This window comes from Taudactylus pleione, unplaced genomic scaffold, assembly GCF_031769625.1.
Source record: "Taudactylus pleione unplaced genomic scaffold, aTauple2 ptg000154l, whole genome shotgun sequence".
Taxonomy (NCBI): domain Eukaryota; kingdom Metazoa; phylum Chordata; class Amphibia; order Anura; family Myobatrachidae; genus Taudactylus; species Taudactylus pleione.
In genome coordinates this window covers 35,058,638-35,083,364 of record NW_028284556.1, presented here as the reverse complement: position 1 = coordinate 35,083,364, position 24,727 = coordinate 35,058,638, and the positions used below count along the sequence as shown (strand labels likewise).

The 24,727-nt window shown below is 41.3% G+C and overlaps 1 protein-coding gene across 6 annotated transcripts in view; it reads right to left on the bottom strand.

Moving 5' to 3' along the window:
* The window catches only part of LTBP1 (latent transforming growth factor beta binding protein 1), a 514,666-nt gene that overhangs the window by 28,347 nt on the left and 461,592 nt on the right, over positions 1 to 24,727 (bottom strand). For all 6 annotated transcript variants that reach the window (XM_088474432.1, XM_088474435.1, XM_088474434.1 and 3 more), the window contains 4 exons: positions 7,252 to 7,419; positions 6,893 to 6,973; positions 6,355 to 6,483; positions 1,207 to 1,347 (listed from right to left, as the gene is read on the bottom strand). In XM_088474432.1, the coding sequence (XP_088330558.1) occupies positions 1,207 to 1,347; positions 6,355 to 6,483; positions 6,893 to 6,973; positions 7,252 to 7,419 (519 nt within the window). The remainder of the gene's footprint in view (positions 1 to 1,206; positions 1,348 to 6,354; positions 6,484 to 6,892; positions 6,974 to 7,251; positions 7,420 to 24,727) is intronic.

The window sequence follows — 24,727 nt, the reverse complement described above, 5'->3', positions numbered from 1 at the left end:
CATGTCAAAGGCTGCAATAGCACCTGTGAAAGAAGTCCTCTCTCCACAATATAATCTGCTAGGGCATGTCAAAGGCTGCAATAGCACCTGCGAAGGAGGTCTTCTCTCCACAATGTAATCTGCTAGAGCATATCAAAGGCTGCAATAGCACCTGTGAAAGAGGTCCTCTCTCCACAATGCAATCTGCTAGAGCATGTCAAAGGCTGCAATAGCACCTGCGAAAGAGATCCTCTCTCCACAATGCAATCTGCTAGAGCATGTGAAAGGCTGCAATAGCACCTACGAAAGAGGTCATCTCTCCATAATGCAATCTGCTAGAGCATGTCAAAGACTGCAATAGTAACTGTGAAAAAGATCCTCTCTCCACAATGTAATCTGCTAGGGCATGTCAAAGGCTGCAATAGCACCTGCGAAAGAGGTCCTCTCTCCACAATGTAATCTGCCAGCAGGACTAGTCACATCAATGGAGCACAAATGACTGCAGTTTAAACTTTGTGACCTTTATCAAATCCCATTAGAACAATGTCATATGCTGGGTACACAAGTGAGAGATGGATTGGGCGGCTCAGGGGCAAACCAATCCAACTATTTGTTAGAACCAAAAGCTCACTGGGGCTTGCGGCAGATGAGACCCTACCACAAGGGTCTCGTCGCAAGCCCCGATGGTCGCTATGGCCTTGACCATCGCGACCATCAACCTGGCCGCTCGCTAAAGCTGGCTCATTAAAGAGAAGTGGCCGCCCTCATTCAGAGCGAGCGCTCACATTTTGCGAGCGGCTCTGAATGAGGTCCATAGTGTGCACCGAGCATTAAAGATGCAGGGGCTTCATAAAAGGTGGAAATTAAAGATCATTTTTCCTGAACACGTAAAGGATTATATATATATAGTTATTATTATTGCAGGTAAACTATGGCATATATACTAATGACAACATATTGTATAATATTTAGTTGGGTAATCTCTGCTGTTTAAGTGAAAAAATATATTTAATTCTAAACAGAATACTGATTTGTATATGGACTATATACAGTACATGAGGGGAAAAAATGTTTCTTAATGCTTGAAATATTTAATAAAGCATATGTGCAAAATTATTCTGTAACAGTAACAAAATTATTCTGTAACAGTAACAAAATTATTCTGTAACAGTAACAAAATTATTCTGTAACAGTAACAAAATTATTCTGTAAAATCCAGTAACTCACCAGCCGAGTCCAGTGGCCTAATGCACTTCTTCCCTGTGGAATCCAGAACCATAGGGCGTGTGCAGAAACAGCTGTACGATCCATCCGTGTTTATACATTCACCGTCAATACAACTGTTTGGGTCATCACATTCATTGTTATCTAAAGGATAATAGAAATCACAAAGCAAACCGTCATTATTACTGATCCACATGAGCTCCAGTTACCCTTAATGGGACCTTTTCCTGGTTGCGAATTCCAGTCGCAAGACGGGAGTCCGCAGTAAATCATCAGAAGTAAACCAGCTGCGTACTGTAACTTTACTTGAACACTTCGTAAATAATAAGATGAGGCCATGAAACCTAATACAGTTACGGAGGAAAGAATAAGCCAAAGGATTCCTTTGTTGTGGCTTTAAATAGTATTTCATCCTCTGTGATACTGTGCTAGGCCTATGTGTCCTCTGCTTACCCACCAGAACTCTGTGTAAGAGCTACAGTGGTATTTGCAAGTGGTATAAACTTAAAGAGAGAAGAAGGTGATTTTAGCTGTATAATCACCCGTCCCCCCCCCCCCCCCCCCCCCAAAAAAAAAAGAATTCCAACAAAACCTTAGTGGCACCAATCCTGTATTATTATTATCATTATTATTATTAAAACAGCTTATACAGCATGTAGAAGGCAATCACTGATTTATGGATCTATGTATCAATAAATGAACTGTACACCAGAGAGGATCCTGCGCTCACAAAGGGACTCATGTAAGATGTACTGTATGTGTCTTCGCTTTTCATAAAATACATATTTCTCTACAGCACTTGCTCACAAAAAAAAAAAAGACTTCTGCTTCTGTCCATATGTAGACTGATTCGCATCTTATACTTATGACTCCTTATGCCAAGAAAGGCGAAACGTAGGTGGGAAGGAGCAGGTAAGTATAGGCCAAATACAGTGAGGCATGCTCACGTAAATGAGATCAAGCTAGACCTGGACACAGACACACCTTCATAGAAAAAAAGAGGTTGAATTTGGAGCACTCCACTCAGTAATGGAAGTATAGGCAACGGAACGGGGGGGAGGGACAAGGGGGCGGCTTGCCCCCCCAAACATTTGAAAGGCACCAATAGGCAGCACAGCCCCTGCATTGCACAGAGGAGGAGGTGTAATGTGCGGGAGCAGGGGAAAAATTAAATATTACCCCCCATAAAATCGTTCCAATGCCCCTGAATGGAAGTGTCAGCTCATGAGCTTGTACGGCACTTGTTTGATTGTATCGCAATGATATGTAATAATCAAGACTGTAAATTAGATCCTTATTGAAAGTAGAAATTACACACTGTAGAATTAATCAATATAAAAGTGACAGTCACAAATAATAACTTAATACGGAAGTGTAGGGGAAAAACAGGTTTTATTTGTCTTACCAGGCAATAAGGGTCTGATTGAGACTCAAGCACAAGTGGCAATGCAGACGTTTCTCTCAGAAGTCAGCATACTGCGCACGTGCCAAAGAAAGAAATCAGTGACTCAGCATGCGCCAAACCAGACTTAAGCACATGGCTGGAGTTCACTAGTGCATACTGATTAATCCGGTGAACTTCAGTATTTGTTCATAGCACTAAGCATGGGGCTCGTGTAAGTCCAGATACTAGAGATGATGACTGCGGACATAAGAACAGTGGCGGGATGGACTTCAACATGCAGTCGCACAGATTTATAGTATACACGGGCAGATTCTCGCATTACCATAATGTACGGTAGTAAGCAGAAGGTACTAGCAGCCGCCAATACATCCAACTCAGAATCAGCCCCTATATGGTTAAAATAGTAAAAATCTTATAATAATATTAATAATAATAATAATAATAGCTGCACTCAAATATGCGATCAAATGATGGTTTACGTGAGAGGGTGGGGGGTTCCAGGAGGTAATATATATGTATATATGTGAGCATCTATAGATGCTGTACTACTGCCTGGTACATCTTTAAACATCACCTTTGATCGCACCATCAAAATTTGCACCAGCCCTCTGGCAGATGTAGATATTCCATCTGAGTATGGCCTGCAAAGCGAATGATTGAGCATCTGTGTATGCAAATACTTAAGCAACACGCCATCTCCGTGCATCTATTTAGTCACTGTCCAGGAACGCACAGACACCTCAATGAAATATATTACGGCATCAGTTATGATGATGTAGTACAGCGATCTGCAATCCCCAGACTTGAGAACTCATTGTCGAAGATGTGGTGCGCATTTCGTCCGCTCTCATGACCTATTACGAGCATCACGGGCCATTGCTGTCCAATCAGAATGCTACAGTACCACACCAATTCAGGGACTGACACTGTCATTATTCAGGTGGGCGATCCATATTCAACCTCTTTATTTCCATGTCAGCTAGGAGATTGGTTACCTCCGAATTTGAGCAGCTACCGCACAGAAAGTTTCCTTACCAGAGCACACTGACCGAACCTAATCAATTGTAAGTACAGACACATACTGTATTCTCCTGTAAGGAGGAACATCTCTTCTGGCTGCTTGCCCCCTAGTGTAAAATATGAACTGATGATGATGATGATGATAGGGGTCAGTATTATTCCGTGCGAAGGGTGCGATGTGCTGTTGCAACGGCGTTAAAACGCAGGCAATGGTCCGGCACATCGCACCCTTTGCAGCCCGACTCGACCCTGAATTCGCCAAATTTGGCAAATCAGGGCTGCCGTAAAGTGGAGTCGCTGCCGCGATGACTCGCACTGGCGAGATCATCGCACAGAATAGGATTGACCCCATAGTCTAGTCCCCCCCTTCCTTCTTTAGTATGGCTGCAATATTATAGGACATCACAGCCATCTATTTGCATTACTTGTTTATACTGTATTTGCATTTGGACCTTGGTAATTAAGATTACTCTCATTTCAGTTAAAGAGGAAGACAAAGGATGCATGTATTTAATTGAATCTAATTTAAACTTTTACCTTTGCATTTATTAATAATTCCCATGCTGTTTTTGATACAAATGTTATAGTAAATTCCATACTCTGGACAAGTCTGCAGTCTCATACTTTATTAATTTCTGAATATTTCACAGAATTAGTCCTATTTTTGGAACTAGTTTTAAAAATTCAAAACGATACAAAAAATATGACATTGAATACAATCCTAAAAGAAGCACTGAAAAACACTTTCCAGATACTATTCTATCTTATGTACAGTACATGTAGATGTTACTCCTGACATAAACCACTTATAGTATGTTACTATTTCCTCCTGGTGTAAACTTGGCACATATGCTAGTGTTGCAGAGCTGAATGCATTTTGAGATGTTTCCAGCTCAGTATACACATAGAATTGCATTTTGGTTTTTTTTAAGATGCATTATGGGATTGACGCAGTTGTCAGCGCAGTGGGTGTAGACTACAAAGAAAAGTGCATGCAAAAATAGCATATTTCTGCACATATGAAAATGATAGCAGATATGTCTCCTAACAGATAATATGCGCCTTTCTGCAGTTGGTTCTGCATGGGATGCGCTGTTTACGTGAGAACGCCCATTCCCCCCCACGTTATGCTGTAAGGTCAGATTTGTGCAGGATGTGTGCAGGTCTGCATAGCCACATTTGCCTTTCTTTGTTTTCCAAGCATTTGCAGTACGAATTCATACAAGAAAAGCTATGCAAACTGGTGTACTACACGTTCTGCATCAGCCCCATGTGTCTACGTTTTTTATGTCAAATACATTCAACTCCAACACCAGCCACAAAGTACATGTAATTAAATATATACAATTTTTGAATGAAAGTAAACACATGAAATTTTGAGGAACATTTTATATTAGAATTACAACTGTAATTTTATTATGTAACTACAATGATAAAGGCCAGGGTCCTTTATTATTACTGAATGTCCAATGCAGCCCTGTTTTGGGGTTCAAACCTCAGAGGGTGTACTGTACCATCACTTCCTGTGGACAAATAATCTTGTAGAGTCCGGTATGATATAGTAAAGGGGCCTATCCATTAGACGACTTTTTAAACGATCCGACCAAAACCAGGAGGTTTTGGTCGCATCGTTCAGAAAGTCATCTAATGGATAGCCGGCAAGGACCAGCAATGCGCGTGCACGCTGGGTCCTTGCCGACCCCAACTATCTGCCAAACATGCTGGTCAACCTGATGACGATTGTCAGGTTCCACATGTTGGCAGATAGGGAGGTCGGTCTCCTGCACTGAATGACATTCAGTGAACGCCGTTCAGTGCGAGCACTGCACCTGGCGACCTGAAGGACTAAACGCTAGAGTTCAGTTTTTCAGGTCACATAATGGATAGGCCCCTTAAGAGTACAATATGACTATTTCCCAATATTAACAAAATATTTGCACCAGTTATTGTAGCATACAAAATGCTAAATAAGTGACATTAGATTTCAGTTCTGCAAACTGAGGTTAGGCAGATGTCAGTTGGGCACAGGGAGGTAATGCACAGAAATATCTTGTAAAATATTGACCCTTCTTATTTCTCTATGTCTAGATGGCAGACTGTACAGCTATTATTTCTGAAACACACTGAAAATGTATCATTGTAGTCCTGGCTATTTCCAACTTGCAAACATGCTGACATGCATAGCAACATTTACAAACAACAGACATATTTGAAATGAAAGGGGAATTTAAAAACTAGTGCAATTTGCACTATAGCAGGAACTGGCACTCATCAGACCTCTGGCTGTTGCTAAAATACGTCTTCTATGATGCTTTGCTTTTGGCTGGCAGGGCATCCTAGAAGATGTACAGTAGTCTAGTAACTGCAACATACTGTAGACCTCCAAGGTTTGCCTTACTTGCTAAGCTCCAAGAGCAGGGCTCTGTTCTTAGACGACCTAGACCCGTTATCTGTGCCCACACTAATAGGTACAGGTTTGAGCTTGTGCTGAATATTTCCATTGCACCTCTTGCGCCAGTGGCTGTGTTGAGAGTTGTAGTGTTATTTGTTACTTGTCTACTGTATTGTACTGTACTGCTTTACCCTGTACTGTCTTATTGTTTTGGCCTCTGTACGGCGCTGTGGACTACTATAAATAACATGTAATAATGGTGGGAGATGTAGATCAGCAACTGTACTCCAGACTTTCAATGTATCGATGGTTCCTGGAAATACAATTGACTTACCAAAACACTGTAGCTTCACAGGATCATAGTATGTCCCTTGTTTACAGTAGCACTCAAAGCTTGCATCTGTGTTTAAGCAGAAGCCATTTTTGCATATTTCTTTTCCAAACAACATGCACTCATCAGCATCTGTGAGGGAGACACATAAGCAGGGAATGAAAAGGTACATAATGAAACTTACAGTACACATGTAACATTGGGACTGTCTGGCACTGCGGAATCTGTGGCATCTTATAAATGAACATTAATGATGATGATGATTAACATTATTGCCAAAATCTCCAAAGACTAATGCTGGATCACTCAGTGTAACTATGCAGCTGCCTGACACCAGTCAAACAAGAAAATAGTTATACAGCATGAAAGCAATGTTTATTACTATTAATCCCCATTTTCCAATATTTTAAAAACATGCCAAAAAGAAACAAACTTGATAGAGGTACCCCTTATTCTGCTCAGTAAAGATTGTTTTAAAGAAAATCAAAGATAATATACAGTATATGCAATAACTAAGAATAGCAGTTAAGTGTTACTGTACCTTGGTATGTTAGGCCCTCATAGAGGGAATCCTTGGTTGGGATGTAGCCTCTTCCTTCAGGGCATAACAATGCATATTCATCTAAAAGAAAATCAAAATACAAATTCAACTGTTATCTAGTTTAATAGCTACATGACCTTCTTTGTGTAGCAGTCTGGTCCAGTGTTTCTTTGTGATATTGTCTATGTTATACTGTAGAACAGTATTTACTTATCTAGAACATGATTTAGTGATGCTGCTGTGCTTTGCAATACATGAAACACATGTGATTGAATGTAAAGTGATATCTGCAAAAAAAAAATGTGCATCTACTGTAAATTCCAGGCAGCATAATAGCCATAGACTACGATCATACATACCAGATCCTAAAACAGGACATGGGAACATCTCACAGGTGTCTCCCCAGGCAGCGCCCAAAGTACAGCAACATTCCTGCTTGCTCACATTGACAGTCAGGACGTTCTCACAGAAGTTTACATTATTGAGGTTGTAGTAGCATTGCTTCTCTTCATCATCATATTGCTCTTCTACCAAAAGAAAAAGGTTTAATTAAACTAAAATAATTTTGACTGTTATTCTGTCCTTAAAAACATTATTTACTCCTGTAAAACATGTATGATAATGCTGCTGTGGCTCTCCTACAGCCCCTTTGCCATTCACAATAGTGTCTGGTATCACTTGGAGGAGTTGAGTATGAGTGTTCGACAATCAAAACTGGCACAGTGTGAGGTCAAACCCATAATGCCAACCTGTTAATGATGTGATTTAAAGCAATTTAACAGGGTCGGCTTTACAACTTCAAGCATAATGTGTCAACATTTGTATTGTGTAACTGGTAACTGCATACACTTAACTAAGAGATCCTCAATTACTATCATTGCTACAAAAGTAATTATTGATATCTGTTGACATACCAGATTTTAGGTAAACAGCATTTTGAGGAATGGCATTTACAAAGAAAGTGTGGGTGCTTACTGACAGAGTACACCAGTGCATTGTGCCATAACCCATAATATAAAAACAGCAATTAGCTTAGATAGACTATGGTCAAAATACAGACAGACGGGATGCCGGCAATTGAATGGTGGCGCGGAATCCCGACACCTGCCAGAATCCCGGCAGCGGCATCACGACAGTAAGTAATGGAGTTAGGGGGAGGGTTAATGTTAGGGTTAGCAACTAGGGGGAGGGTTAGGCACTAAGGGTTAGGTTCAGGGAGGAGATTAGATTTAGGCACTAGGGTGGAGGTTAGGTTTAGGCACCAGTGAGGGAGGGTTAGGGCTAGGGTTAGTATACTGACCAACGGGTCGGTATCCTAAACCTGTCGAGATGCCAGCATCGGGATTCTGACTGCCGGGATCGCGAACGCCGGCATCCCGTACCCAACCCGCTTAGACTAATCTGCATAATACAGTAAGACAACAAAAACAAATATCTGATTAAGTGATATAACTTTCTGCATATTTAATGTCTGTTGTTACATGTCCCCCAGCAATTAAACATGATTGTCCTTAAAACATTTCACAGCATTTTTAGCAGAGTTTTATTTGCAGGTACCAACGGTCACAAAAGGTTGGGTTTTGTGTGTTTTGCGGATGTTTAGACATAACAAAACAGTTAATCATGTGAAAATTATATTAGCCCTCAATATTTTGCCTTTTTCCTCCGGTTAGAATCCGCTGCTGTATACAAAGCAGTAAATAGTGTTCAGGATACTTGTGCATTCAATGGCATAATGGATGCCGCTCAGCAGCTGATACTGCAGAGCAGCAAAAATCACAGAGAAAATGTCGGCGCCCATTTTTCCTGTGACTTGCACATGTGCAGTAGAGATGTCCCCAGGAATAAGGTGCTGGCGCCATTTTCCTGGAGACTAGATGATGCACGGTAGGTTCTGGCACCAAGCCAGAATCTCCTGCGCTGCCAGAGAGGAGGGAGCCTGCACTATCTTGCATGATTTTAGGATAGAATAGCAAGGACACATCTGTAGATGTGTTTATTATTACATATTTATCTTAAAATCGATGCAATTAATACATTTTTAAGGGTTTCAAATACTTTTAAAAAAGTCACCTGAAGCTGCCCTACCCTCAGTTCAGGAGTTGGCAATGTCCTTGCTGCATGTGTTATACTGACAAGCTGAGTGGTGAAAGGCTGCTTAATTAGTTTTATTCATGGAACCAGAAGCACTGGAAAGCTACCAACTTACACAATGCAAATCAGCTCATTTTATTTACTTGGCTCGCCTTTTTGTTCATACTTCACAGTGAATACAGGCTAAGCTGTAGTGATCAGCGCTCTGATAGAAAACTGTTTATTTTGCTAAATACAGTCAGCACGCCATAGCCAATTATACACCTGTTACTTTTATAAAGCTGGAAGATAAGGTAAAATGTATTAGAAGGTCACATTGCTATTGCACTTTTTTTTTATAACAGAATGATTGTTCGTAGGCAATATGCCTTTTCTGCATATTGGATTTTATGTGTTTATTTTATGCAATGACTAACATTATAATAGCTGATGTCATCTAGATTATTGAAGTTTAATACCACTTAATATTTCAATAGCCCAAGAGAGATTTGTTTTACAATGACTGTACTTTGACTATCAGTCCAATGCACGCGCACACAGAGCATTGGGGGTTTTTCTCTCTCTTTTTTCTCTCTTTATTTCTATATCATAAATATAACTGTTGCTCTTGTTCATCTGTTTCCATCTGTGTAGGGAATACAGTTAGTTGTTTACAATTGGTTGCTGTTTATTGTGGTACAAAATCTTGTTTTGTTGCAATTTAAAAGTATACCTGGACAGATGCTTGTAAAATTAAGAGCTAAGCAGCCACTTTTAGGAGCCAGTTGAATTTAACCTAAAAATGGACCCAGTAGTCAGAGGACCCAAAAACTGACAATTTGGAAGAAAAGAGGATGGCAATACCAGAAAAAAAAATGAAAAAATGCTTTGTTATTATGCATCTATTTTTAACTATTTATTTCAGTCAAGACCCTGGATTGCCTACTTTGGACCGAAGAGGACATGATCCACGAATAGGAGCAGGTGAGTTTAGTATTTTTTTTTTTTAACAGGTACCCTATGGATTCTACATGGAGAAGAGGAGCGATGGGCTTCAGGGACACATACCATGTTTCCCCGATAATAAGACCTACCCGGAAAATAAGCCCTACCCTTACTTTTGAAAAATGGTCCAAAATAAGCCCTACTCCGAAAATAAGCCCTAACAAAATCCCCATTTTGTCCGGTCCCTACCTGCACTACACTAAAATGCCCCCTGCGCTGCCCCCCGCATGAAATGGATGCCGCTGTTAAAGATTTAAAAACAGTGGCATCCAATCACAGCTGCAGCATCTCACTCTCTCACAGTGATCGCACGGCAGCTGGCGTGCGTGGCAGCGTCATTTACAGCAGCGCCGCAGAGGAGAGGAGAGAAAAAGAGGAAAAAAAATAAAGGTAAAGAATTGTATTGAATTATTGAAATTGCTGTCAATGTTAATTAAAATAAGCCCTACCCCGAAAATAAGCCCTATGGAGTTTTTTTGACCAATAAAAAAAATAAGACAGTGTCTTATTGGGGAAACACGGTAGGTGAGTTATGTGAGATAGTTTGTGTACATGAGTGTGTACATGTGTGTGTACATGTGTGTGTACATATGTTTTAATAAAATTTTACTTTTTACAGTGTGTGTCTTCTGTGGTTTTTTTAATATTGCTTTTGCTGTGGAACTACAGGTACCAGCGCGCCGGTAATGCCCCACATGCTGGTACTTGTGGTTCTCCAAGTACCAGCATGCGGGGGAGGCTTGCTGGGACCTGTAGTTCCACAGCAAAAGACAATATTTTTACTTCTATCAAATGCACTACGCTACACTCTCAACCCGGAATCCACTGCCTCCTTGGTGCAATAGACCCGGGCTATCAACCTAGGCCTGGGGTGCCCTGGAGAGGGGAACTGGCCTGGGCTGACTAGCAGTCAGGGTAAATACGTCGGCTGGGGGACACGGTGAAAGGGCTCCCCTGGCTGTGGCATTAGCCCCCCGCTAGAAAAAATCCCAGCCCAGTGCTGGTTGTGCTTAAATACAGGAGACCCCTACGTCGTTTGTCCCCTGTATTTTGCACAATAAGCACTGGGTCACTAAAAGCTGATTGCTCTTTGGGGGGAAGGCGCCACAACTTTTTTTTCCTTTTTTTAAAAAGGAATCTTTTTTTTTTTAACCACAGCAGCACAAGCAGGTCTCACTAATCCTGTCCGTGCTCCTGTGTCAATGACACAGATGCATGTAGCACGGATCTTCCTTGTCCGTGCGTGTATCTGTGTCATTGAAATACACAGCAGCACAGACGGGTCTCACTGAACTCCGTCCGTGCTTCTGTGTCAATGACACAGATGCATGTACTGTAGCACGGATCTCCCTGGTCCGTGCGTGCATCTGTGTCTTTGAAATACACAGCAGCACAGACGGGTCTCACTGATCCCGTCTGTGCTTCTGTGTCAAAGACACAGATGCATGTAGCACTGATGCATGTAACAATGGCCAAATTAATCTTAATCATCCTTATTTGTATAGATTTTACTTCACTGAGTTTATTTTCATGCCGTTGTTTATATATATAATTTTCTTTTCTATATGTAACGTGTAAACTAGCTTAATCCCTTATGTATCGTAAGAACTTTTTTAAAATGTTATTTTAATTTGAAGACTTAATATGTTAAATATTTTATAAGACACAAGGCCAAACTTCAACGTAATACGGGCACAAAAAAAAAAAAAAAAAAACATTGTTTCTTGAACAACTCCCAAAGACTAGCTTTTTAGGAATTAATGGCCAAGTTAATATCACTGAACTTTTAGCTAAAAGATTATTTTTCATTCTTAAAATGTCCACAGAGAGGAGTGTGCTGTGCGAGCCAGCAAACACAGATGGCAGCACAGAAATACTCATTTTGTTGGCTAAGTGATATTAATGAAACAAAACGGTTAATGGTTTAGTTCAGCTTTGGCATAAAAATGTCCTGTGAGGATTATTTATTTAGCACTGAATTGTGCTCTATTCCCAGGATTCATATGCTTCTTTATTATGAACAGTTATCAAATATTTTATTTTATATGTCAGATAGTATACGAGCATCTTGTATACTAAAATGTACCAGTTTTAGTATCTGGATCTAAACTTGTAGTTATTAATGCAATAGCTGGAGGATAATTGGTAAAGTGTATGTAATAATGGAAAGGTAGGGGAAGAAGTTTGCTAATCAATATGAGAGGTGGTATAATAATTTGATTCTCCTTCCCGATTCCATGTCATCTTCCATGTGATAGAGCTCCAGCCAAGTAATACTATTGCTATTTGCTCTTGCTATGCATACAGCTAAGTTATTTTTCTTCAGTCTATTCTACTGTATAGAATCTACACCAGTGATTCCCAACCTTGGTCCTCAAGGCACACTAACAGTTCTGGTTTTAGTGATATCCATACTTGAGCACAGGCAGTTAAATCAAAATAACTTAGGTACTAATTAAGTCACCTGTGCTCAAGTATGGCTCTCCTTAAAACCTGGACTGTAAGTGTGCCTTGAGGACCACAGTTGGGAATCCCTGATTTACGCTTACAAAACAATGCAACAACAACCTACATAGAATCTACACTTACAGAACAATGCAACAACAACCTATATATTCTTGACATATTTAGACTTTTCCAATACAAGTCTATATGTTTGTGTGACTTCCTAAAATAGAACAGTCCATTGAAACTGATTTTACAAATTTTCTCCCTCACTCAAAATCTTTACATATGAAGATTGTATATTTTACATTTTCAGGCATTTAATTTTGGATTTGTGGAGGACATCCACATCAGATTTTTTCTATTATAGCTTTAAGTGTGGCCCCCAGCCTCACCTACTGTAGCTGCCCTATTACGCACTGAATAAGTCGCTACATGGCATACCAGATATGATCCCCGTATGTACCTGCACTTCACTTCTGTGAAGTACAGCATAATGGATTTGGACACTTGCATCTCAAATGTATTATCTGGCTACCTGTGCCATGTGCTATGCTTCAAAATGCAGTTATCTGCAGCATATAATAATTATACAATGTGGTGGGATAACACCTTTATCAGCTAAATAGGTTCTAACATCAGAATGTCATATATTAATAGAGATGAGGCAAAATGAGATTTCCGTGAAGAAGTTCTGAGATCTGAACTTTTCGGGAAGATCCTAGCTAAAACCGAACCACTGAGCTCTATATATCAGTACCGTAACAGGGTGCCCCTGCACCCTGTGCTGCACCCGCTCCCCTGAGCAGTGCTCAAGCCGTCATAACTGAGCACCCATTGGATGGGTGGGCGAATCTGTCTTCTCCTACAGACGACCTGAGCGGCAATACAGATCCCAGGGCACCCCACCATGTGGGGCGGCAATGGCCCACCACCTTCCTTATGGACCTGCTAAATATTAAGCTTTAATAACTAAAAATTTACATACCTTTGCTTTGTTGTGAAATAATAAAATCTAAACTGATCACTAAGGGACATATTTATCAACAAATATTTGGGGGATACCCACAGATATTAAGAATCAACAGAAGACCACAAAACCAGCCCATATATGTTTCTGTGGAGGCTGCCTATTTGCAGAATTGACCAAGCTTGGCCCTGGTAGCTAACACCATCTGTGGATGGCATCAGCCATTATAGCCTATTTTCCTGGTACTGTCCCTGTAACTTTCCAGTCACACATGCGTGGTCAGCAGACAGAGTATGTATAGTAACATGCCGGAGTTCCGAATCAGAAGTGAAGTCATTGCATAGCAACCACTTTACTTCTAAGATATCACAGGGATGAGCTCCTGAATGTGTTAAGAACACATTCAGGTACAGGGGCTATGGTAGAAGACCATCCATGCATGTGTTTTAATATATTCAGACAATCTTTAATTTCTCATTGTTGTGATAAGCAGCGATAAGAAATTATAATTGTCACACATTGGGGGCTTAGTCCCCATTACCCGAACCGTCGCTGTCTCCTGGGTGCTGTCGGGGTCCTTCCAGGCTGAGTATGGCATTCTGTAAGAGGTGGCTGCTCTGTTGTTTCTGTGTCAGCCTCCTCCTCCTTGTGGTTCCAGCTTCTATGGTGCATGGGCGCCACTATCTTGGCGTAAGTCTCCAACCAATCAGATTCCGGCTGCCCAGATGGCGTTCACACATAGCTTATTAGCACTAAGAGCACTATACTTAAACCAGCTTATTAGCTCTAAGAGCACTCTACTTAAACCTGGACTTGCACTCACACCGTGCCAAAACAACTACTCTTCACAGAGATCATCTCCCTGGCTCCGGTTGCTGCTGCATTTGTTCCAGCACCTGTCTTCGGTTGTCCATTTCAGTCTGCAAAGGTGCTATCTGTCTCCAGCTGTCTGCTTCAGTCTGCAAGGGCACCTATCACCAGCTGTCCACTTTAGCCTAAAAGGACACCACCTGTCTCCAGTTGCCCACTACAGCCTGTTAGGGACATTTACCACCACGTCTCTTAGTTGGCTTCTCATCCTTGCTCCGCATACCTTCCACGTCTATTCTTCTAGTAGCAGGTCTGCATGAGGAAGTGTCTCCTAAAACCGCCCAGCTTCATCCGCCAACCCTAAGGTTCCTGACCCGAGCCAACAAGATTCCAGATTTGTGACAATAATAATCGGTTCTGCAACCCAAAAATTAATAAATATGCTCCTAAGCAATTAGGTGTGAAATATGTTCATTAAAGTGAAATTGATATTCAATCTGCTAGCAGGAATTCTTCATAGGATAGAAAAAAATCTACAGTATCAAAAGTTCTAAAACTGATAAACTCAGCTTACAACTCTTTGTGGAAGGACAATGAGTGAATGTATATTTGGGATAGCTAGCGATGTGGCCAAAGTAGTTTAGAGGAATTTAATACATCTGGAAAGGCCAGATTTACACCACAGAAATGTAAGAACTTACAATATACTGTAAGAACAATAATGACATACACATCTGTATGAAAAACTGTATGTGAGAGTTATAGACAAATTGTGAAGGCTATTTAGTGTGAATTTTATTTCTATATCAAAATAAGCTCAGAAATACCAAATACCACAAGACAGTATATGGTATTTAAGCCAAACAATCTCAGTGGAATCTAGTCTCCAAAGTAATTTGCTGACTATGTGATTTTTACAGCTTAAAAAGTAAAGCAGTGGTGTTCATGTTATAATGTTACATTTTGGATTATCAATCAACATGACAGAGGTGAGCCTTCACACAACATAATTTAGGTTCTAAAATGCTTGGTATATGAGTGAGAGACAAGGAACACAAACACCTCTCTCCCTATTTGATTTATTGGTCATTCTGTCTTGAGCAAAATCCCAGACTTACTAATACTTAACTTGTGGTTATATTATTTTCTGGTGTATTCAAAGGAAATAGGCAAATTATTATCCTGGCGCGGCACTGTGCATGAGTGCTGAACTCCTGTCTCAATTGTCTGTTATTATAAACATGGAGGGAGTGACGATATACCCCTGACTAACTTGTCAGCCCTCTATTCCATTTAAATATTGTAGAAATAATATTTACAAATGAAATTCCACAACTTTCCATTAGTTATAGACTAAAACAACTGTACTCAGAAGATATTGTTACATAGGTAAAATACTGTAGCAGTAATATTTCAATGAAATATAGCTAAATCCTCTTTAGACGTTTGCTGTCCATTTTGACATGACAGGTCCATTGTATTTAACAACATAAAATTGTTTTTCTTTTTTATATAATACAAATAGATCCCTGTTTCTTTCTTTGATGTGAAGAACGCATGGAACAAATACACTGGTTATTTATATTATGTGTTAGGGTAAACTGTTGGACCAGCCCACACTTTGGTATAGTCAACATATGTACGTTAATCCTTGTCCATACTTGTCTCCTCTCCCGGATTGTTCGGGAGATTCTTGAATACTGGGAAACTCTACCAAGCACCAGACAGAGTAATTCAGACTCCCCGATACATTGCCTACCCCAGTGAAGGACAGCCTGGGAACTTGATTATGAGATTATTAGAGCAAAACATCATTGTGGATAGTGCCCGCTGCTCCAAATCACAACATTGAGCAGCAAGGGCCAGAGCTGTGCCTTTCCTACAGTATTTCCTAGAGGGAATGAAATGTCAGGAACTATGCCCTTTCTGTATTCTCTTTACGGTCTTCCCTATAAAAAAAAACTGCCACAGAGGCATTGGCTGAACGACCACCACTGCAGAGGGTTGCGGCCCCTCTGAGCCCCCGGGGTGAGGGAAGAACATCCTGGGATAGGCCAGGATATGTGCAGTGAAGTCTCAAATGGGCATTACAGAAGAAGGGGGCCTCAGTGGTATGGTCAGGCATCACCATACTCCCTGCCCCATCTTATCATATTTTGTATTTCTGCTTGAAATCATTAATGACATATTTATTTGAAACTGTTTTCAGCTTACAGAAACCTAGTGCTTGTTTTTAATGGAGATGTGCGGGATCAGTTTTATTCGGTTTAACTCGGTTATGTTCGGTTCTCAGAAATGGCATCGTATTGGCTGTCCAGCTCTCACGTGTTTTGGATAGCCTATATGATCAATTCGAACTAATCCGAATTTGCGGTAATTTGGGGAAAAGAACCAATTAAAACTGAACCCGCACATCTCTAGTTTCTAAGAAAACCTCTTACCAGTAATAACTAGTAACTTCATGACTAACTTTAATTACAAAGTACTCATTTGAACAAAATGTGGTTACATCACAAAGAACAGAGAGGCAAAGCCATCCCTGATTTCAGTGTGTACGTTTTGCCAAGGGACAGAAAGCAATGCTTAATGAAGGAAGCAATAGCAAAATACTTATTCCTTACAGTTGTATTTATGATTATATGGCAATAAGGACATATTTCCCTACTCTCAAAGAAAGTCTGACAGACTCCCTAATTTCTAGAAGTCTTCCCGGAATTCTGGAGGTGTAGGCCATCCCAGATCCAGGTTCTCCTACTTCTGAAGTGGGAAGGCTTTGTTGATGCACCATCAAATGGCACCAATGCACAGCAGGGGACATAGTCGGATTTATGCGAATTGCATCATCAGGCCCAGTCCACCATTTCCTGTGCTTACCCCTTGGACCGGAGGAGAGATTAAAAAAAAAGCAGGTAAGTATGACTGTAGGCAACTAAAAAGAAATGTAATATTATCTTCAGTGTTCATTATAGATACTTGCTCCACCCTCAATGACTAGCTTTATCATGGGTGTGTGACTGAATAATATAGGTGGAGTAATAAGCATAATATTTCCTTTTATCTTTAAATGGAGAGGCTTTCTGATGGAGAGTGTGGCGCTAAACTGCATAAGCAGCCGATCCGACGGATTGGTACGATTTGGCTGCTCTATTGTACCGTGTATGAGCATGATATCGGACATAGCGCGCACAAGTGGGGTCTTACATCGCACCCCAGATCTTACTGCAGGTTCAGTCGATCAGGGGATGCGAAGTGCGATCCCATGCAGCGCTATGCAGGTGGGGGAGCCGGCATATCGGGCGGTCGTGTGGGGTCCGCCCAATATGTCGGACGACGGATCCCCCATTGCGTCGCACGGTGCCATCACACCGTGTATGGCCAGCTTTAGGGCTCTATTCAGCAATTACATTTGTACTTAAATAATTCTGAAACTAGCGTTACACATTTTTAAAAAGTATTTGGATAAATGGAGAAGATAGATCAATTATCTTCTCCGTTAACACCCATGTCTCAGAGCATCGCACTGTAGAAAGCAAGCTATTGCTCTCTACAGCTCTTTAATATTTTTATATTCAGCAAACATAAAAACATTACAATACCCCATAAAAGTTTACTTTATATAATGCCATCTCAGAATGACGTTATATGAAACAATCATTATGTTTCACAAAAACTGCAGGGACAGATGGAAATATTCCCATCAGTCCCTGCAGGATTTTGAAACTCTGGGCCTGATTCAGAGCCGGACGCTATCTGCGCTCGCTCGTTCAGAAAAAGGGGCCGGCTATTTAAATTGAGCGCTCGCTCTTTGCGGTCTGTTGACGCCTCTATGTCTGAGCGAGCAAACGAAACATGCGCTCGCTATTTTGTAAAGACGCCCTTTGGCCGCTCGCATCCTACGTCATCTCCGCTATTTATTTGATTAATCGAGTACATCGAAAGGCGTCTGAACTGCTCGCAGTGCTTGTGGTTGGATTTTCCTACCACAATCATGCGAACAGTTCAGGCTAAGAAACAACCAAGTGACGTGGTCGATGACGCTGCTTTGTTAATTATGCACACCCTTAAAACGCCCGTTTTGACCGTTTGGCACGCCTGCGTTCGGATCTCCACTCCCCGTTTTCAAGCACCTTCCCCTGTTACCACCTACAAACGCCTCATCCTGTCACTCAAAATATCAGGCACTCGCTATTTTGCGAGCACTCGATTACCGACCGCAATGACTGGTTGGCGCATGCGCATTACGACCCATATGCATGCGCAGATGTGCAAAAATCGCTCGGAGCGAACGAGCGGCTCTGAATCAGGCCCTCTGCCCCAGTCTCCTTCATTGCAGTGTGGCCAACGGCAAGTGTACGTCCAGCTCCAGCCTCCCAAAAGTGTCTGAACTGATTAAAACTGAATGTGTACATAGGCTTTATATTAGTCTATATTTATGTGATGGATGGATGGATAGATAGATAGATAGATAGATAGATAGATAGATAGATAGATAGATAGATAGATAGATAGATAGATAGATAGATAGATAGATAGACAGATAACCACATAAATATAAATGTATATTGACAAATATTAAACCTATGCACACATTCAGGTTTAATCAATTCACACACGTTTGGGAGACGGGAGCTGTCCATACTTGCCATTGGCCACACTGCACGGAACACGGAAGGAGACTTCGGGCCTGATTCAGAGATGGATGGAATTGCAGAGCTGCACAAACGTGGCTGTGCAATTCAGTCCTTCTCAAATGCAAATGCAGCAGGAGGTGCCTTTAGGAAACAGACACCTCATTGCTGCATCTACGTGTTCCCAGCGATGGTCGCGATTGTTTTCCTTTGGCCAGGTTGCAATAGCTGAAGCTTACCACAGCCTGATCAGGTCCTGGTGGCTTGCAAGGTCAGGAAGTCTGCGACCATGGATGCAGACCCTATCCTCAGCACACCCAGAAAACAGGGCAACACACCCCGGTATCTGGGAACACAGGCTGTCCTGAACCACGCGCCACCCTCAAACACTTCTGCCTGTCAATCAGGCAAAGGCTTGGTGGAACTCCAAGCAGTATCGCAGGACCCGTTCTGCACACGTGCAGAAAATAAAACATCGAAGATGCGTGCTAACCATCGGGTTAGCGTACTGTACATCTCTGAATTAGGCCCTTTATTTATAATGCAACCGCTGTCCCTGCAAAATGTAATGCTGAGTATCAGGGGAAAAAAATAGAAAAAAAGATTGCATCGATCTTGCCTAAAAATATTTGGGACAATGTTGATACTATTGATAAATAGAGCTTATACGCAAATCTTTGTGCCTAGTTATAAATTGGCTCATGGCTGTCTCAGATGATCCAAGCTGCACGTGTTCATTCAATGTGGAAATAAATAAAACAATTGTCAGGTTAGGAAAGTGCACAAAATGTATCAAATATTCATGTGTAAACCCTGAAGAAAAGATGATGAACAGACCAGACTATAGTACAAACTGGCAATGGATAGAGGAGCTGGAGGACGCCAAAGTGAACATGCAATTTTCATTAAATGTCCACATTCTATCTATAGAAATCAGTAATTGTCTCCAATGGCACGTGCTCTGAGTTTGTAAGTTCAAAAGGCAGCTGGGTTCTCCCAAACTACACTTAAACACATTAATCTTTCTGGATAATTAATGTCATATTAATGTCATAACCATGACAATCTACAAATCATGTACTTTTACTAACTCCCTCATAAATTATTTAAAAATGCTAAAGGAACGTTATATATAAAAAATGAGGTAATCAGATAATCCTTTTACTGTAAACCAATTTTTAATATAAGACAGGAAACTCACAAAAATGCAACAATCTAACTTATTTTCATTACTATACAGCTGGGTGCAGAATACTATATGCTGGTCTGTAAGCAAGAAATTATGGCTGAGCAATTATTATCTTGGAACTATGACAACAGCTTGTCTTCAGCTTTCTGTTCACAGATCCCTGATAGCAATATTACTATTGTCTATTGCTGTTTTATTTAGTGTCAGTACATGCTGGAGAAATGCATAGTAACTTGGCAGCAAATGGGCATACGAATGTTGGGCGTGGCATAGCCCAAATTCAGGGGTGCCGAGAGGGATGGGGAGCAGCGACTGATTACCTATGCTTGTTGGAGGGGACCAAGTCTGCCCCCCCCTGTAATCCCCCTTTCCTCCTGGATCTGCCCCTGGTTAAGGGGCGCTTAGCACCACCCTGTGTACGCACAGCGCCACACACAGTTTTATAGGATGCATGGTCACGCTGCCACTATTTGGCCACGCCCCCTCCTGTACTGGGCCTGCATCTGCTCTCTACAGACCTGCCCGAATTACAGGCAATTCAGAGGTGAGGATTGCCTGTAAATCAGACAGCCAGACAATTGGCTGAATTCAGACAGATCTCTTGCATCATGGATAGGGCTGGTGCAAATGCGTGTAGACAGTGATGGTGGCTGCTCTCACAAGCAGATGGTTGGGGGCAATGCAGTCGTACAGGTGTGGCCAGCTCTGAGTCCAAGTGGATATTCACATTTATTTCCAAGCACAGAAAGCGGCTGCAATTGTCTAATCAGGGGTGTCATTCAGTGCACTCTAGTCTCTAGCTGTTAGATGTTGATCTTTAGAGCTCACAGTAATGATGATTATTAGAAACCCCTTCAAAATGGGCCACATATCAACAAAGGACAAAACATTTAGAGACATACATTATTTATCAATGCTCTAAGAGATACAAATGTGAGAGATAAAGTACCAAACAATCAGCTCCTAACTTACATTTTACAGGCTGTGTTTGTAAAATGACAGTTAGGGGCTGATTGGTTGGTACTTTATCTCTCACAATATTATCTCTCTCTGAGCATTGATAAATACCCCTCTTAATATATGTAATGTAATACATATGCAAGCATATATCCAGCTACTGGTTAAGGTAATATTCTCTCATTCATAACAGCATGTTTCCCAAAAGGTTGTCACGGATATATATTTTTTTTGCCAACTGTCCCTAATTTCTGTCATTAGTCCCCAGTTTTAAAGATCTGTCCATGGAAGTTTTGTGCTTAGAAATATTACAATACTGACCAACTCTACAACAAACTAAATGTTACTTTGTATACTGGAAGCAATACTATCTATACACACCGTCAGAGCCGTAACTAGACTTTTTGGTGCCCTGTGCCAGAAAGAGCATTGGCACCCCCCTCATTTTTCAAAGGGACATAATGTACCCAAAAAAGGGCCATGGCTTCATGGGGAAGGGCCAGGGAAGAGATAGGAGAGGCCAGGAGATGTTGGTGAATGATAATAAACAGCAATTTGATAGGCCCAAACAGCGCCCCCTGACCTGTGGTGCCCTGTGTGATGGCACTGGCCGCACTACCCTAGCTACGGCCCTGCACACCATAAAATCTATACATTAATCAGTACTATAGAGGAGTATTTAAAATGCTGCAAAGTCCCATTATAATGAGAGCTAATAGACAGGTCATGGTGGTGATTGTAGTGTACCGAGTTCCCACGATACTGAACTGTGTGTGACAGGACCACATTCACCTGCTCAGGAACAAAGTCTCCCTGGGAATTATTTTTAAGTCTATAGCAACCATGGGAAAGTTGGGTATTTCTAAATGGAATAATGTAATATATAAAATGACTGCTGTGTTCAGACTTAACTAAATGCAGTCCCTCATTCTCTTATCCACTCCTCTGTCACTGGCTGCCACTCTAAGAGGAAGGTGCTTTTATAACACAACAGACACAGAGAAACAACTCGGCAGGAATGCACCGAGTGGCCTCAGGATTTATATACATAGGGGCATTGGAGGGTACAGAGGGAAATGTATGGCTGACAGTTACACACACACACATAATGTATGCACGCTGTCATACTGTGCTAATATTTGCTAATTTTTTAAACAAGAGTGGTGCCAAGTCTAAGAAATGGTCCAAAGTCTGTGATATACTTGGTGTGCTACTTAGTAAATTGATGTCAAGTAATAAAGTGAATCTCCTATTCTGACAAGTTATAATTTGGTAGCAGTGATGCACTGTTTCATTGGTTTATAACCCAAAATTCTGTGTAATTGATATGCTCCACTCACCATTTCTTGCTCACTATTTGACTGCTTGCCCCACACACTTATGCCCACATAATCACACATGCATACACACACACACCATCCCATACACTATACATGTAAAAAACAGCATGGCTTCTATAAGTATTGTAGCCAAACCACGCTAGTTACTAGCCACACTGGCCTTTTAAATAATATGCATAAATATCCTACTATATGACACAATTTAATGGACAGATGATTACTATAGTTAAACATCCATTGATACATAAAAAACGAACCCAATATTCCGACATGGGCATAAATGACTATGGCTCTATTGTGCTTGTTCACTTAAATGCTTAATTCTTCTTTCCACTTGAACAATCCAAGCCTAATCATTGAGAATTTTGAAATAAATACATACTGGCAACAGATTCAAAGGAAGAATTGCACAACATCTAATTAGACTGTGAGCCATAAAATTACATAGACAGAGTTACCTTAATAAGGCTGAATAGGTGCCCATTGTGCTATTTCCTGGCAGACAGAAAAGGAGTACTGTGAGCTCAACCAATTTAGCTACTTTTCTGCTTAAAACAAACCGATAAGGTGCTTGCAATTTTGGATCAAGCTTTTTTACTTATAAGCAGCTAAAATAGGGTTTTAAATCAGTTATGATCATTTATGAAACACAAAATGTGAGCGTGTAAATTATGTAACTAGGGTCTATGTAGAAAAAAGAAAATAGGGCACAGACTTCACCGTAACTTCATTTTCACCATGGGCCCAAAGTTTTGCAACTTTGTAAATAACTTTAATGGGGTAAAACTCATCATTAAGCATTGTGCCTGCTTATAGGTAGTACAGTTTTTCTCTACGTTATACTCCCTCAGTTTTGTCTTCTCCAACTTCCAGAAACTACAAACAATTGTATATGACCTCTGTGCAAAAAAAACGTATTTTGAAATCATCAAAGTATTTGAAGCATTATTATATCTGCCAACAATGAAATTAGCACAAATATACACTTTCTCATTTCCCTCCTTTGTGATGCCCTTAATGCTTGCTGTTTGAGATCACTAGAAACACCCCGGAATTAAATACGTTTATATACCACTAGCATATAAACTCATTTTAGATCTCGTCAACACGCTGAAAATACACATAGGCCCAAAGTTGCAGGGGCGGCGTTCTACTCCCTTTTTTATGTAGTGTATGAGTAATTTAACATCATAAACACTTAGGGCATACTTGTCTACTCTCCCAAAAGTTCACGATTTTATGGGTAGCCCCTTGCATCCCCGAGAGTGTAGGCAGATCTCTCCCACCCCGCCCATTTCCTAGTGAAGTGGGCGGGATGTGGAAATTTTATGGAGAATTTGCGGGTCCGTAGGGAGGGGACATGGCTAAAATGACAAGAATCGTGTCATTTAGCACAGCCCTATCCACGCTGCCTTTTTCTGTGTTAGGGCGTGGCCTAATGACTTCTACAGTGATGTCAGCAGAATCTCCTTTCTGGGCTTCTCCCAGGGAGGAGGTTTATGTATTCGGCAAGTATGGCAGGGTCTGATTCTGGATTGTACACAACTCTGCTTGGCAGAAAGACCTGACAATGTCTAGAAACTGTGCATGCATCAGAGCCTGTACAGCATGGGTTTTCAACCTTTGGCCCCCCAGCTGCTGTGGAACTACAGATCCCAGGATGCCCTGCCACAGTTTTAGTATGCCATTACATCAAAGCAGTATATGCAACTTAGAGCAACAATGGGCGATACTGAGTTTTACACTTCTCAGTCACACCTCCACTTTCAGCTACAAGGGTGTGCCTGGGCGTGAAAAGGGGCAGGATAAGTATGCTGTGGGAGTGGAGACGGAATTGTGAGATGAGAGTACACAGAGATCCAGGTCATTTTAGACAGATCTTTTATGACTGGTGCAAATGGGTGCTAATAATGATGACAACTGTTCTCCGGAGTCCATTAATGGGGGTGGTGCAGTCAGAGCCGTAACTAGACTTTTTGGTGCCCTGTGCCAGAAAGAGCATTGGCACCCCCCCCCCATTATTTTTCAAATGGGGACATAAGAAACGCATCTGGAAAAGGGCATGGCCTCATGGGGAAGGGCCAGGGAAGAGATAGGGGAGGCCAGGAGCTGCTGGGGATAAAATAAGAGGAAGCTACAAGTGAAAATGAAAATAAACAGAATATTGACAGGCCCAAACAGCGTCCCCTGCTCTGCGGTGCCCTTTGCCATGGCACAGGTCGCACTACCCTAGTTACGGCCCTGGGTGCAGCAGCATAGATACAGCCATCTCTGAATACAAGTGGGTATTGGCATTTGTTTCTGAGCACGTGCCCCCGCATTGCGTGCAGCTGTAAATCAGGCCCTTAAGCTCAATTAGAGACTGGACGATTTGCTCCATGTGTGGCCGCCTCTCTCCATCTGTGAAAAGTGCATCTC